The sequence below is a fragment of the Physcomitrium patens genome, chromosome 22 (genome assembly GCF_059467195.1).
Source record: "Physcomitrium patens ecotype Gransden chromosome 22, ASM5946719v1, whole genome shotgun sequence".
In the NCBI taxonomy this organism is placed as follows: domain Eukaryota; kingdom Viridiplantae; phylum Streptophyta; class Bryopsida; order Funariales; family Funariaceae; genus Physcomitrium; species Physcomitrium patens.
In genome coordinates this window covers 14,359,418-14,374,481 of record NC_143431.1, presented here as the reverse complement: position 1 = coordinate 14,374,481, position 15,064 = coordinate 14,359,418, and the positions used below count along the sequence as shown (strand labels likewise).

At 35.1% G+C, this 15,064-nt stretch overlaps 1 protein-coding gene across 1 annotated transcript; it reads right to left on the bottom strand.

The window, feature by feature from the left end:
- On the bottom strand, positions 1-1,483 carry LOC112275043 (uncharacterized). Its single transcript, NM_001378506.1, has 4 exons — positions 1,387-1,483; positions 863-964; positions 457-485; positions 1-311 (listed from the first exon to the last, which is right to left on the bottom strand). The coding sequence occupies exons 1-4, from the start codon at positions 1,387-1,389 to the stop codon at positions 185-187; spliced, it is 261 nt and encodes an 86-aa protein (NP_001365435.1). The 5' UTR covers positions 1,390-1,483; the 3' UTR covers positions 1-184.
- Between the last annotated feature and the right edge of the window lie 13,581 nt (positions 1,484-15,064).

Below are 15,064 nucleotides of genomic sequence, written 5' to 3'. Positions count from 1 at the left end.
TTCACCAGGAGCACGGATGGTGGTTGGAGTACACTGAAGCACACGTGAATAGTCTGGTATGGGATCCAAAATAACTTGTCATTGAACACTTGCCTTCAGTAGCTCGGACAACCTCTCTAATTGCCCAGAGTCTAGCAAAATCTGTTAATTGATACCCCTAAACTCTACCTTCATATCTAGAATTTTACTCTCCTTTCTTCCTGAAGGAGCAGCCTTCGGTTAGGCGAGCCCTCCCACCAGTGGGCTGGCAGAGAACCGTAGAGCAGCTACCGCACAAGACAACAGTCTGGGAGTGGCTAAAGACGGTCGTACTGCAAATTCAAATATAGCGGACTTAGTAACAGATTTCTAATCAATTCCAAATTTAGGCAATGTAATAGTCGCAGTCTGAAACAGAACAATAATTGTACAACACAACGAGTGGCAACTTCGGGACCAGCAAGGTGGAGAACTTACATGCTGAAGCATCCCTGACACTTGACGTCCTGATCCGAAGTACAACACAATCAAGTAATGTGAGTAGCAGACAACAAGTGCTTAATAATTCAGGAATTATTGTAACATTAGCGGATGGAAATCCCACCAGAAAAGAGAGTGCCTACGATTGATGATTTTTAGGTCCAGAAATCTAATCTTCTTTATCAATCTACCTGCCTTCACTCTATGCTGTACATAAAATACAGGTAGATATCTTCATCAAACCTGATAACAATTACGAGAACTTAAGGCGGTTCCTATCGGCTAGGCAAGCGATAAGGCCTCACAAGAGTGATTTGACTTCAATGATTCAAGCCAATGTCTACTACAAAAGTTTAAGACTTTCGGACTCCCAGGTTCTGTTTTCTGAATAAGACATCGTTACCATGAAAAAAGAATTGGGAGACTGCACAAGCCTCTTCAGCTTATGCTTGGTCTTCTCCAATTCCGCTGGAGGGTGCAACAAGTCGATATCGTTGGAGAGCACCTGTATTCAAATCAACCATAGACCGTTCAATCATCATAGACCGTTCAATCAACCATAGACCGTTCAACACATCATGCCTCTCAAAGGAATGTAACCGCATTTCTCATTAGCAACATCACCCTAAAATCTATCATTTCAGACTAGCTCTTACAAAAGTATACCCCAAAAGAGTCGTCCCATGCTATTGACTACAGCATACTAGACAGAAGGTCCACTCAATTAAGCAGCCGCTGCCAAAACGGAGAAGAAAGATGGAAGTGTCAATCGGCGTCCTCAAGGACTGCAGAGGATCCCTCTGTAGGGCGAGCGGCACAAAACTAGAAGCTCAATAATAAACCAGGGGGGGGGGACCTCGAAACATGGAAAGACCCAAAGTGAAAAGGAAAGCTGTGGCAGCAAGGAAGCGAGGAGCACTAACGCACCATGGTGTCGAGGAGCGCCGGGAGAGGGAAAAGGGCGAGGAACAGAGGAGGAGGAGGAGAAGCGGCGGTAGCCTGATCTCCGAGGAAAGGGAGGGAGAGAAAAGAGCAAAAATAGAGAGAAAGAGAGTGGACACGAGAGGGGTCGGAGCAGTGAGGTAGGCACCGTAAGAGGAGGTGGACGGAGAGAAGAGGGGCGCTAAACCCTAATTCATTCCCCAACCGGGTGGAAGGGGTAGGGGGCTTCATAACCGTGGGGGGCCCTGTATCCGCGTCTCCGTTGCTTTTCCCACCGCTCCAGCTCGTCCTCCTCGTCCTCCACCGCCCTTCTTTCTTTCTCGATGGCATGGCATGGCATGGCCTTGGGCTCCACGTCAACCCCCACCTACTTGGAGCATTATCTCTCTCTCTCTCTCTCTCTCTACCCAGGTACCTAGTTACCTCTACATTATCCTTGCATCACCTAGGATAAGCAACATTTAATATGATTTAAAATTATTAATTTATTAATTTATGTATGTGATTTAGAAATTTTGAAACACAAATTGAATGATTCTATTTCTACCATTATTATTTTTACTTTTGACAACAAGCTAAAATTAAGTATATATATATATATATATATATATAGTCTTTTGTGAAAAGGTAAAAACATTCTGATGGCCTAAAATATTCTTTGAATTAACATGTAAAATAATTCAGATATTTACAAATCACGTTTTTCTCATAATTAATTTTTGAGATATGCAAAGAACACATTGCATAAAATTCATTTACTTTTCTGAAAATAAATCTCTAATTTTTCAAATTTTAATTGCATCGAGATTTATATATATCAAAATTTTACTTCGATTTTTTATTTTTATTATTTTTTATGTGTATAAACTGAAGAGTATTTAATTTTTTATTGTGTATCTACCATCTGTTCTTTAAATCAATTGGTGTGTGCTTTAGAAAAACGCTAATTGGCTACATTTTTTAGTCTGTTCTTAAACTATGAGATTGGATGAACCTTTTAGAAAGTAAATTAATTCTTGATTAATGAAAAGTAATAAATTTGAAATAATTTAGCCAAATTCAATTACGAAATGTATTCTTGTTAGGGAAGTAAAGCTAAAATGCAAAACCAATTTTGAATACGTATTACACATTTGCGAATTTATTGAAATTTATTCTGAATTCTAATTTAGCAGTAATCTCAAACCAAAATTCATAATTATAAATAAATAAATAAATGAATATTATACAAAAAAATTTGCATTTTATTAAAAAAAATTAGGAACATGTTTTGTTATTGTGATAACAAAGGTTTAATATTGAATGAACAATATTTATGTTTCAATTGTACATATTAAATATGTTTCTATTCTTCAATTATATTTTGAATATCAGCCAAAGTTAACAATTATTAATACACTAATAAAAGATATTTGAAACCGAATAGTTTCTATTCTTGTGTAGATATATACTAACATGCTTCAATATTATTTTCTGTTAATTCTATAAATAGACTATAAATAAAATCAAATAGAAAGTATATACATTTTTCAAGATCATTTGAAAAATAGAAGATTTATGTATATACAAGATTTCTTTCAATACATCTTAAAAGTCCTTAAATCATATCACATACAAAATGTATAATTTTTTTTAATAAGAAATTACATTTATTTTAATAAAAAAAAAATAAGTAAAAATAAATAGAAGATTATACAAATAGTTTGAATTGGTGATAATACTCTTGTGAAGTATCAACAAAAGTTTTTAGGTGGAGATTAAAAGAATCAATGTACATAGATGTACTATACAAACATCTTTTAGAAATTCATTCTATATTCAAGAATTTGAAAGTAAAGTTTTAAAACCTTAGATACTTGTGCTACAAGCTTTATGGGCGTTGAAATATTTTAAAAATAATTATTATAATTAGAGACAAGACTAAAAAAATCTTTTATTTTGTCAATATATTATTTAGATTTTAATCTAAATTCAAGATGTTACAATACTTTTCTATTTAATTTTTTATTTTATGATTTTATTATTAAAAAATACAAGCATATTTTATAAATTATATCTATAATTTTTAACAATAATATTAAAAATATATATATATTTAAAGTAGTATTTTTAATAGCTATGATTTAAAATAATTGATTTTTTAATTATATGTATTTTTCACTCTCTCTCTCTCTTTCTAAGACAACTTAGATATAATACGAAGAGACAAAAAGAATTATGATTACTTGTGAAGAAGAAAACATGAGAAACTTGAAAAACTTAGGAAATATAGAAATAAGGGAATATATGAACATGGGAACAAGAAAGCATGGATGAACAAGGAAATAATTGGATGTGCCAAAGATTATAGTGCCTAATAGCACTAGTTTCTACTAATGTAAAAAAAGAGTTGTTAAACCTACTTCTCTCAAACCATGTGATGATTAATTTTGGGAGATAAGAGGCGGGGATAGGGAATGAGGCACAAGGGTTGGAAATGTAGAATTAGAGACATAGAACAAGGGATGGAGATGGAAATAGATGGAATTGATCATGAGTTGGTAATGTGAGATGTGGCTTTAACAACCTCCTATATATATATATATATATATTAAATGAATTGATATTTTTTGAACTTTACCATTGATATATCTAATATTTTTTATGTATAATTTAAGTATAATACTAATGTACAATCAACTTTTATGTATATATAATATGTTGTATTTTTTATCCTTAAGAACTTTACTTTTTAATGCTACTAGTTAGATTATTTTATTTCAATTGTAGATTTCTACATATTTTTTTAAAACTTAAATCACCCTAGTTCATATTATGGTTTAATCTCAATTATTATTCACTACTTTTGCCAAGTACATAACCAATCTTAAATTATTCTATGACTAATTTCAGAACAATCATTGTGTAATAAAGTATGCAATTACTAAAAACTCTTAGAAACTTTTAAGTTTGTCCATTTCATTTCCTTGCTACAATGAAACAACAACTACTAATGAATCCAAAGACAAACCACATAATCCAATGATACTTGAGATATTTCTATATTTATCCACAAAATCAGCAAGAACCACATTTTCCATCAATATTCTAAGTAATTTGATATACATTCTTTTTTATTAATATGAAATACATCAATTTTTTGAAAAAATAAACTTGTATTCATAGGAATATATATATATATATATATATATACATATGTATGAATGTTTTTATGTATATATATATATATATATATATATAACTATAAATCTTTTAATATTTTTAAAAATAATAAAAATAACTCATTACAATTATTATTACTATTAATTACATGTTGTTAAATTCCTACTTGATTTAATCTAATAAGCTATAAGTGAATTTTTCCAACTACATATTTGATTTTTTATTTTTATTTTTAAATATCATATTTAATAACTTTTTCTAACCACTTGATGTTTTGGTGACTAATAAATATGTATCATTTTATCCAATAAAGGAGTGTGTTAAGCATTCCAAACACATATAATTACAATTTATGGAGTATTATTAATGTTTCTATTAAGATACCTCAAAACTTTGATATCTATCTACATTATTTCTTACTTATTTAATGTTGTAAAAACTCTTAGAGGTAATATATATATATATATATATATATACACACACATGTATCAAAAACATAATATATTTTTTATTTTTTAAAAACACTTTAATTCAATTTTTTAATAAAATACATATAAGAAAAATTATTCAAATTATAAAGTTAATAATTACACTACTTAATAGTAAGTAATATATTTTTAAAAAAAAAAGAAGAAAACAACAGAAAATAATTTTAAAAATCTTGCACATTGACTTGTTGCTTGTACCATTTCTAGTTGAAATTTAAAATTCTCTATTGAAGATAAGGATAATAGACCATGAATTAAGTAGTTGTATTAAATGTTATCTAAGATATATATAAACTTATTGGTACATTTTCTCAACAACTATGAGTTGATTATTTTTAATAAAAGATTGGCAAATATTTATATTTTAGAATTAAAAATAGATACATGCTTAAAAATATTAATAATGATGATAATAATAATGAAATCTTACAATAATATTTTTTAGCAAAATACAAATCATTCAGTGGTACTATAATTCTTAGACATATTATTTTGAAAACACATCCTTCAACAAATTTCTCATTGATCAATAATTCTAGTTAAAATAGCACCAACCTATTAAAGTGGGCATATAGTGTCAAGGACAAGAACTCGATGAAAAAAATAATTCAGACAAGTGAGCCTTCACTCAAAGAAAGGTAACAAAATATATATAAATAAGTATATATATTGAAAGAGGAACTGGAATGGCTATTGCCAAAAGACAAGAAAACTAGAGACCTTTGAAACTAGACTAGAAGCAAGAAAAGAGTTGACAAGAGTGAAGAAGCCTTCACTCTTATCTCTATATATACTATCTAACTAAGAGCTACGTGGTGGCGTTCTATAGGACCTCCAATATGTGTTGACTTTGTAGGGCACATGCCTCGACTTACAAGGCAAGTTTTTCTACGTGTGGGCCACATAGTTAGCTTGATCTTCAAGCTAACAACATGTGTGGCACATGGCCAACTTGTTGACCACGTTTCTAATCCAAAAAGTCAATTAAAGACACCTATGAAGTCAAAGCAACGTCTAGGAAGTTTCTAGGAAGCTTTTATATTAAATATTATAGAATTAACTTACTTTTACATACTTTTACTTACTTCTATCTATTTCTATATGTAATTATTAGCTTACATGATTGTGGCCGTGACATTACCCCCCCTTCTAGGGACGATTTCCACGAGGAGCGGTCATCATATGTTGAGGAAATCTATGATGCGACGAATTGTATTCACCACATACTCTGATCTCTGTTCTCTTCGAAGATGATTGATAGGGCCTCTCAACCATCGGTAGTGTCCCATACCAGGGCGGGAAGACCACCCAGTTATTTGATCATTGTTGAGGCCTTTGTAACTTCCTTCGAATAGAATATTTGGAATACCATCAGGAGTTGTTCCTACCTCTAGCAAAATCACCAAACATCGGGAGTCCCTTCACAAATCGTGATACCAATCGCATTGTATCTCACCATCTATTCGAGGAAGAACATGTCGTTCTTGAAGATCTTCATCTCGATTGCGTCATCTTGAAGGTTGTGACAATCGTAATGTCTCGTCCAGTAGGTCAGCAAATGAAGGCTCTTGAGTTGAATCCACTGGTTGTTGGTTCTCCATCTCCTGAGCGCCACTACTACAATGAAGCTACGAATAAGAATTGAAAGTAGAATGTTATCTTGCCTAGATGTTGTTTCTTTTATAAAGAAGGTTTTCATCTTGATTTTGATGGATGTCATTGATGAAAAGCCTCCACCGCCTTTGCTGCATTTGCAAGAATCTTTAATGGCTCCCAAGTGCGTTCACTAATACCATATCCGCGCCAATGGACAAGATATTCTAATTTATTTCGGCACCGCCTTGAATCTAAGATTTCTTCTACTTCAAACTCTTCATTATTGTCCACTTCTATAGGATGAGGTGGAGCTTGTCATCTTCTTGGTATGTCCATTGTCTTGTATGGTTCAAGAAGAAGCACGTGGAATACTGGATGGATTTTCATTGACTCTGGTAGATCTAAACGATATGGAACTAGATTGATTTGTCTAGAAATAGAAAATGGTCCCAGCCTTTGATAGTCCAACTTGTCACAAGGACGAGTGGTCTTGATATTGCGACGAAGTAGCCATACCTTATCACCCAAGATGAATGATGGTTGTTCCTTTCGATAGACATCCGCATTGGCCTTTTGTTGTTCTTGAGCCTCTTTTAACTGCGCCTTCATCGTTGCATGTAGCTCTAATAAATGAATTGCCAAATCTTTCGCAGCAGGATTATCAACTTTTGAAAAGTCAAAAGTATCAAGTCGTGGATGATAACCATAATTAGCATAGAAAGGTATTTGTTTTGTAGAAGAGTGTACCGTGTTATTGTAAGCAAACTCTGCCAATGGCAAAAGAGTTGTCCAATCATCTTGTTGATAATTAATGGTACATCTTAAATATTGCTCCAAAACTTGATTAACACGCTCCGTTTGTCCATCAGTTTGAGGATGGAATGCCGAAGATAGTTTTATATCCACTTTAAGAATCTTGAAAAGAGTCCGCCAAAATCTTGATACAAATTGAGTTCCCCTATCTGATATAATATCCTTGGGTAATCCATGATAGCGATAGATATTGTCAAGAAAGAGCTTAGCTGTTTCTTCACCTGTGATAGATTTTGTACATGGTACAAAATGTGCCATCTTGGTAAAATGAGCTACTATCACGAATATAGAGTCATAAGAACCTGAGATTGGAAGATTCGTGATGAAGTCCAAAGAAACAGAAGACCATGGTTGTTCTGGAATGGGTAATGGCTGAAGAAGTCCAAAAGGTCGATGACGAGGAGTTTTTGATCTTGAGCAAATATCACTTGATTGTACAAAATCTTTAACTGCCTTCCACATTTGAGGCCACCAAAAATCTCTAGATATCAGCTCCAAAGTCTTATTATATCCAAAATGTCCTGCTACTGGGAAGTCGTGATGAGCTTGAAGAACACGTAAACGTGCTTCTCCTTCTAGAACATATAGGCGTCTTTCGAAATAGAGTAGGTTGTTCTTGAATTCAAATTTAGATGGATCATGAGATTTAGAAGAATTGTTCTTGATATCATGAAGAAGAAGGTCTGAAGACATACTTAACTGGACTTGCTTAAGGAAAGTTAAATCAATAGTCAATGTTGATTTTATTGCTCGAAGATGAAATTATTCCGGCTTCAAGAGAACCGTTCTTTGTTGCTCAAAAGTTGCATCTCCTTCTTTTGGTGCAAAATAAGAACGTCTAGATAAGGCATCGGATAAACCTTGTTGTTTTCCTAGCCGATAAGTGATGATGAATTTGAATCTTGATAAAGACAGGCTCCAACGAGCTTGGCGACGATTTAATACACATGCTGACATAAAATATTCGAGGTTCTTGTGATCTGTATACACGGTGACTGGACTAGAAGCGCCTTATAGATAATGATGCCATTCTTGAAAAGAATCTACAATTGCAAGAAGTTCTTTGTCATGGATCTCATAATTGATTTCTGCTGCTAAGAATTTTCTTGAATGAAAGGCTACTGGATGAAGTTTGTCATCTGTTTCCATTTGTGATAAAACCGCACCCAGAGCAAAGTTCGATGCATCTGTTTCCATAAAGAATGCTTTGGAAAAATCAACACGATACAAGATTGGTGCAGAAACAAACGCTGTCTTCAAAGATTCAAAAGCAACTTCCGCTTCTTGATTCCATTGGAGTTTGTCTTTACAAGTCAAACGTGTAAGTGGAGCTGCAACTCGAGAGAAGTCTTTGATGAAGATCCGATAATAGTTGGCAAATCTCAAAAAACATTGAACATCTCTTACCGTTTTTGGGATCTTCCAGCCTATAATAGTTTGAACTTTCTTAGGATCCATCATAAGTCCATCATTTGAAATGATATAACCTAAGAAATCGACTTAAGTAGTGTGGAATACACACTTTTCTATCTTGGCATAGAGTCTTGTTGAGAAAAGAACTCTTTAAGTAGTTGCTAATGGTCAATAGAGTACAAGTGTTGTTAGGGATATCCTATAAGGTAAGGTGCTGGTCTATAGTGCACTAGAGTATAAGGGGAGGGCTGGTCCTAGGAGATATCTCATATGGATTGTAGCACTTGGTACCTTGGAACTAGTCTATAAGGAAAGGGTTGGCATGGGAAGAATTATCTCATACCACACTCTATTTGTTAAAGTGCAACCTTGCTGGTCCTAACTTACTTGTGTGGAGTATGCTTTCTATGTTTCAACAGGTTATGGGCCCACATTCTCTTACCAAGTAAGTTGTTCTTACATTATTTCTTTGTTGCTTGTTTTTGGTGGTTGAGATCTTATGGTAGAGTGTTGCTAGTGAATTGTTGAAGTCATTGCTCCTTGATTTGTGAGTATATGAGCTTAGTGCAAGACCTTGATAGTGTCTTTGCTGAAGGAGCACTAGTATTTGAGAGTTTTATGAGAAAGTGAGTCATTTTGAGTGAAGTGACGTTAGAGAGACATTTGAAAGTCATAAAATCACATTACAAACCATTCTCCACCATTTAGACGTAATTTGGACAACTTAGAGGTGACAACTTTTACCACTGGAAGGCCAAAATGGAGCTACTTTTGGCATCATTGGATCTTTGGGAGATAGTAGATGAGGAGGAACTTGCACCTGGGGTAGAGGCAAGTATCAAGGAGCAAAAAGACTTCAAAAGACGAGAGAAGAAGGCTTTTGGTATAATTGCCACCAATTTAGATGAAAGCAACTTTGCTCATGTCATTTCTTGCAAAGGGGCAGCAGATGCATAGAAGACTCTTTGCAATGTCTATGAAAGTAGGAATCTCTCCAATGTGCTATGGTCAAGGTAAAAATTCTTCACCGTGAAGATGGAAGAAGGTGAAGATCTCATGGCTCATATGAATAAGGTAAAAGCACTTGCAAACCAACTTGCTGTTGTTGACAAGCCTTTACTTGAAGAAGATGTTATGATGACATTGCTCTCAAGCCTTCCGGACTCCTATTCCTCCCTCATTGTGGCATTGGAGTCCATTTCAAGGAAAGACCTCACTTTGGACTATGTAATGGCAAGACTAGCCCATGAAGTGACCAAAAGAAAGCAAAAGGAGTCTATTGGGGAGCAATCAGCACTATTTACAAGACTAAGTAAGGCAAGTGCCCCTTTTCAACGTTATCTTCCTAAAACTTGTTACATTTGTGGAAAACCAAGCCATTTTGCTAGAAATTGTTTCAAGGCAAAGAGAGGAGAAAGAGAGAATGCTAATAATGCTTTTCATGACCATGGAGGTGAAGACTTTGCATTCATGGCAAAACAAACTCCTTCTATGCTTGATATGAGCAAATGGATTCTGGATTCTGGATGTACTAAACACATGACTCCATACAAGTGTTCATTTAACACTTATCAACCAATTCAAGCAACCAAGGTTTGGTTAGGTGATAATTGTATGGTACAAGCCATTGGAATAGGCACCATTGTAGTCGAGGTGGTGGTGAAGGGCATAAGTAAGAGAATCACTCTCAAAGATGTGTTGCATGTGCCAAAGATGAAGAAGAACCTCCTTTCGGTGAGTAAACTTGTAACTAATGGGTACAAAGTGCAATTTAATATGAATGGATGTTTTGTGAGAACCATGGAAGGCAAAGAAGTAGCAAAAGAGACTAGGAATGGCAATTTCTATATTATCAATTGCAAGAGGATCAATGAAGTGGAGGTTGCTGCCTTTGCTGAATTTCCATCAAATGAAGAGAAGATGGGCATTTGGCATCAAAGACTTGGGCATTTGAAAGCCAAAAGCATGAAAGGGCTTCAATCCAAGGTAAATGGCATAGACATTGGCCATTCTACCATGAATCTTGCTTGTGAGGGATGCATTCAAGGCAAACAACATAGGACACCATTTCCTAGTGGAGTTGCTGAAAGAACAAACCAATTGCTGGAGCTTGTCCATTCCGATGTTTGTGGACCCATGAGGATACCATCTTTGAGTGGTAGTGAAAAGTGGGAGATGTGTCCAAGTGGGAGTAGTGGTGTGTTTGTGGACACATCTTCAATTCCAGCAAACAAACAAGAAGATGAAGAAGAGCATTCTCAAAGTGAAGAAGAAGAGGAAGATGCCATGATAGAAGAGCCCAATACTATGAAGACCTTAATTCCAGCAAGTTACAACAAGGACCATGAAGAGAATGAAGATGAAGAATACCAACCAATGAGTAAGAGAAAGCACTCTATGAGCCATACAAGGCAGCAAGAGGTACAAGAAGGCTCATCTTCTTTGCATGAAAGAAGATATCCAACACGTGAGAGAAGACCACAAGGTGAATGGTAGAAGAACCACATCTTTCGACAATAATTGGATGTAAGTGGGTGCTTAGAACCAAGAGAGATGCAAACAATTGAAGTTCAACAATGGGCTATGTATTCTTTGTTTGAGTGGGAACCATATCTTCGAATTGCAAGAGACAACCAAACATTGTAAGGTCCACAATAGGGGCGGAGTATTTAGCAGCAAGTCATAAAGCAATGGAGGCAATTTGGTTGAGGTTGTTAGTGGAAGATATTGGACTTGTGCAATTGGAGGCTACTCGATTGAGGTGTGACAATCAAGGATGTCTTGCTTTTGCAAAGAATCCAAAGCATCATGCAAGAAGTAAGTACATTGATATTCAGCATCATTTCATAAGAGAGAAGATAGAGATGGAGGTTATTAATATGATGTATTGTGAAACCAAAGACATGTTGGCTGATTTGTTGACAAAAGCCTTAGTTAGAGAAAGACACAATAAGTTGAGTAAGGCATTAGGATTGATAGCTAATTGACCAATAGCAAAGTAGGAGTGTTGAGAAAAGAACTCTTTAAGTAGTTGCTAATGGTCAATAGAATACAAGTGTTGTTAGGGATATCCCATAAAATAAGGTGCTGGTCTATAGTGCACTAGAGTACAAGGGGAGGGCTAGTCCTAGGAGATATCTCATATGGATTGTAGCACTTGGTACCTTGGTACTAATCTATAAGGAAAGGGTTGGCATAGGAAGAATTATCTCATACCACACTCTATTTGTTAAAGTGCAACCTTGCTGGTCCTAACTTACTTGTGTGGAGTATGCTTTCTATGTTTCAACAAGTCGTACATCTCTTAATTTTTGTAACACACGACGAACATGAAGTTCATGTTCTTTTGGATTCTTAGAATAGATCAAGATGTCGTCTAGATAACATACCACAAAATTGTCAAAAAACTCTCGAAAAACATCATTCATTAGATGTTGAAAAGCGCCTGGTGCATTTGTAAGTCCAAAAGGCATGACGTTGTATTCAAAATGTCCATACTTAGTTCGAAACGCAGTCTTCCATTCATCTCTTTCTTTGATGCGTACTAGATTGTATGCTCCCCGAAGATCTATATTTCTATAGATCTTAGCTTGATTCAGCTGATCAAGAAGTCCGGATATTAAAGGTAGTGGATACCTATTTTTGATGGTAATCTTCTTGAGTCCTCGATAATCAACACACATCCGCAATGATCCATCTTTTTTCTTCACAAATAGAATTGGAGCTCCTGCCGGAGATTTAGAATGGCATATGAAATTCTTGGCTAGATTTTCTTCAATATACTCTTTGAGTTCAGCCAACTCATTTTGTGATAAACTATAGATTGATCCGAATGGCGGTTGTGCTCCTTCTTGAAGGTCAATTGAGCAATCATAGGGACGATGTTCCGGAAGTGTATCCGCATTCTTTTTTTCAAATACATCTTGAAATTCTTGATATTGGCTTGGAATGCCACTTGAAGTCTTTTCACCAGTAGAAACAGGTGTAGCATAAATAATGTATGGTGATTCTTTTATAACAGCATGCAAGAAAGCTTTTGCACCTATAAATACGGGTTTAATTGAATTGGACTTTTGACTCTCTACTTGATTAACTACACTGTTAGTTATACTTTTAGAGAAAGTAAGAGTTCGAGAAATCTAATCTATTTGAGGGTTGTATTTTTCTAACCACGATAAACCTAAAATGACTGGATTAGAGGGAGATCTAATGATATTAAATACTACAAAACTATTACGACCATTGATTATTACTTCTATAGGAAGGATTTCGTGAGTAATATTTCCAGAAGACAATGGACGACCATCTATGACTTCTACATGAACAGGTTTAGTTTTCTTTACTAAAGATATGCTATGTCTTTTAGTAAATTCTTCATCTAAAAAACACGCTGAGGCTCCTGAATCTAACAAGGCAAAGAATTTGTAATGTTTAGGTCCTATAATAATATTTAATGTAAAAGAAGGAGAAGGCACTGAGGAGAGAATAGGATCTTTACTAGAAGTTGTGCAAGGTTCCAGCCGCACGGTCCCTATTGTAGCTGGACAAACTCATTTTCTGACATATTATCTTCTTTCACAGCCATACTCCTCATTTTGTGATTGCGTCGTTTCTTTGGATAATGTTGAGCAGTGTGCTTTGGTTTTCCTTAATATAAACATAATCCTTCTTGACAACGACAAGTCTTTTCTTGCTCAGTAAGAGGTTTGAAACGTACTGCATCAATTTGCATATCTTCTACTTCCGTATGTATTTGTTGAAGAGGTGTTGGTGTTGCCATTGAATTATAGTAACGTTGAGGTCTACTTGTACGGTTCTCAGATCGGAATTCAAAAAGGCGATTGTCTCACTTCACAGCAAAGTCAATTGCTTGAATCAATGTTTGAGGATCAGGTAAGTTGAGCATTAATTTTTTTATCTCATATTGTAATCCATAGAGAAATTGGCTAATAAGTGCAGCATCATCCCACTTGATATGAGTTGCAAGTTGTCAAAATTGTGAAGCATATAACGTTACTGATCGATTGCTTTGTCTTAAAATATGGATCTTATTGGTTGCAACACGAATTGCATCATGTTCTCCATACATGGATCAAAACTCTGCCAAAAAAGCCTCTAGATTATCTAATATTGGATCTCGTCGTTCAAGAAAAGATAAAAACCACGATAGTGCCGAACTTGAAAGAAGCGTATCAATGAATCTAACTTGTGATCCTGGAGTTGGATAGCTTTGGGGTTGAAGTTCAATCACAAGTTGCACTTGATTGATAAATCCTCGAAACTTGTATATGGTGCCATCAAACTTCTCGAATAAGGTAATTCTTGGTTCTCTAACATTTGAAGGGCGTTCCACCATAGGAGAAAGGACATGGTTTGGTGCAGATGTTGAAGCAACTCCAACCATTTCTATATCTTCACTTCCTGTCAATCTTGTTGCTCCTTGTGGTGGTAAATTGAGTTGATGCATTGTAAGCATTTACTCCCTCAATTGCTCTTGCATTTGTGCCATTGCACTCTTCATTTCAAGAAGTTCTGCTATGATAACACTTAGAAGAAAGAAGATGTCTAATATTGCTCAAGACAACTAGAAAAGAGGACTTACGGACAAAGAAAATACTGAGGACAATATCAGTTTAGAAGAGGGTAATCCGCAACTTCTAATACGCTTATATCTTATCAAGAAAAAGGGGTAATCCACTCTTAATCAAGATTAGATAAAGTTCTGATATTTTAGGTGTACTCTTGTGAATCTGTCAAGGACAAGAATTCGATGAAAAAAATAATTCAGACAAGTGAGCCTTCACTCAAAGAAAGGTAACAAAATATATATAAATAAGTATATATATTGAAAGAGGAACTGGAATGGCTATTGCCAAAAGACAAGAAAACTAGAGACCCTTGAAACTAGACTAGAAGCAAGAAAAGAATTAACAAGAGTGAAGAAGCCTTCACTCTTATCTCTATATATACTATCTAACTAAGAGCTACGTGGTGGCGTTCTGTAGGACCTCCAATATGTATTGACTTTGTAGGGCACATGCCTTGACTTACAAGGCAAGTTTTTCTACGTGTGGGCCACATAGTTAGCTTGATCTTCAAGCTAACAACATGTGTGGCACATGGCCAACTTGTTGACCACGTTTCTAATCCAAAAAGTCAATTAAAGACACCTATGAAGTCAAAGCAGCATC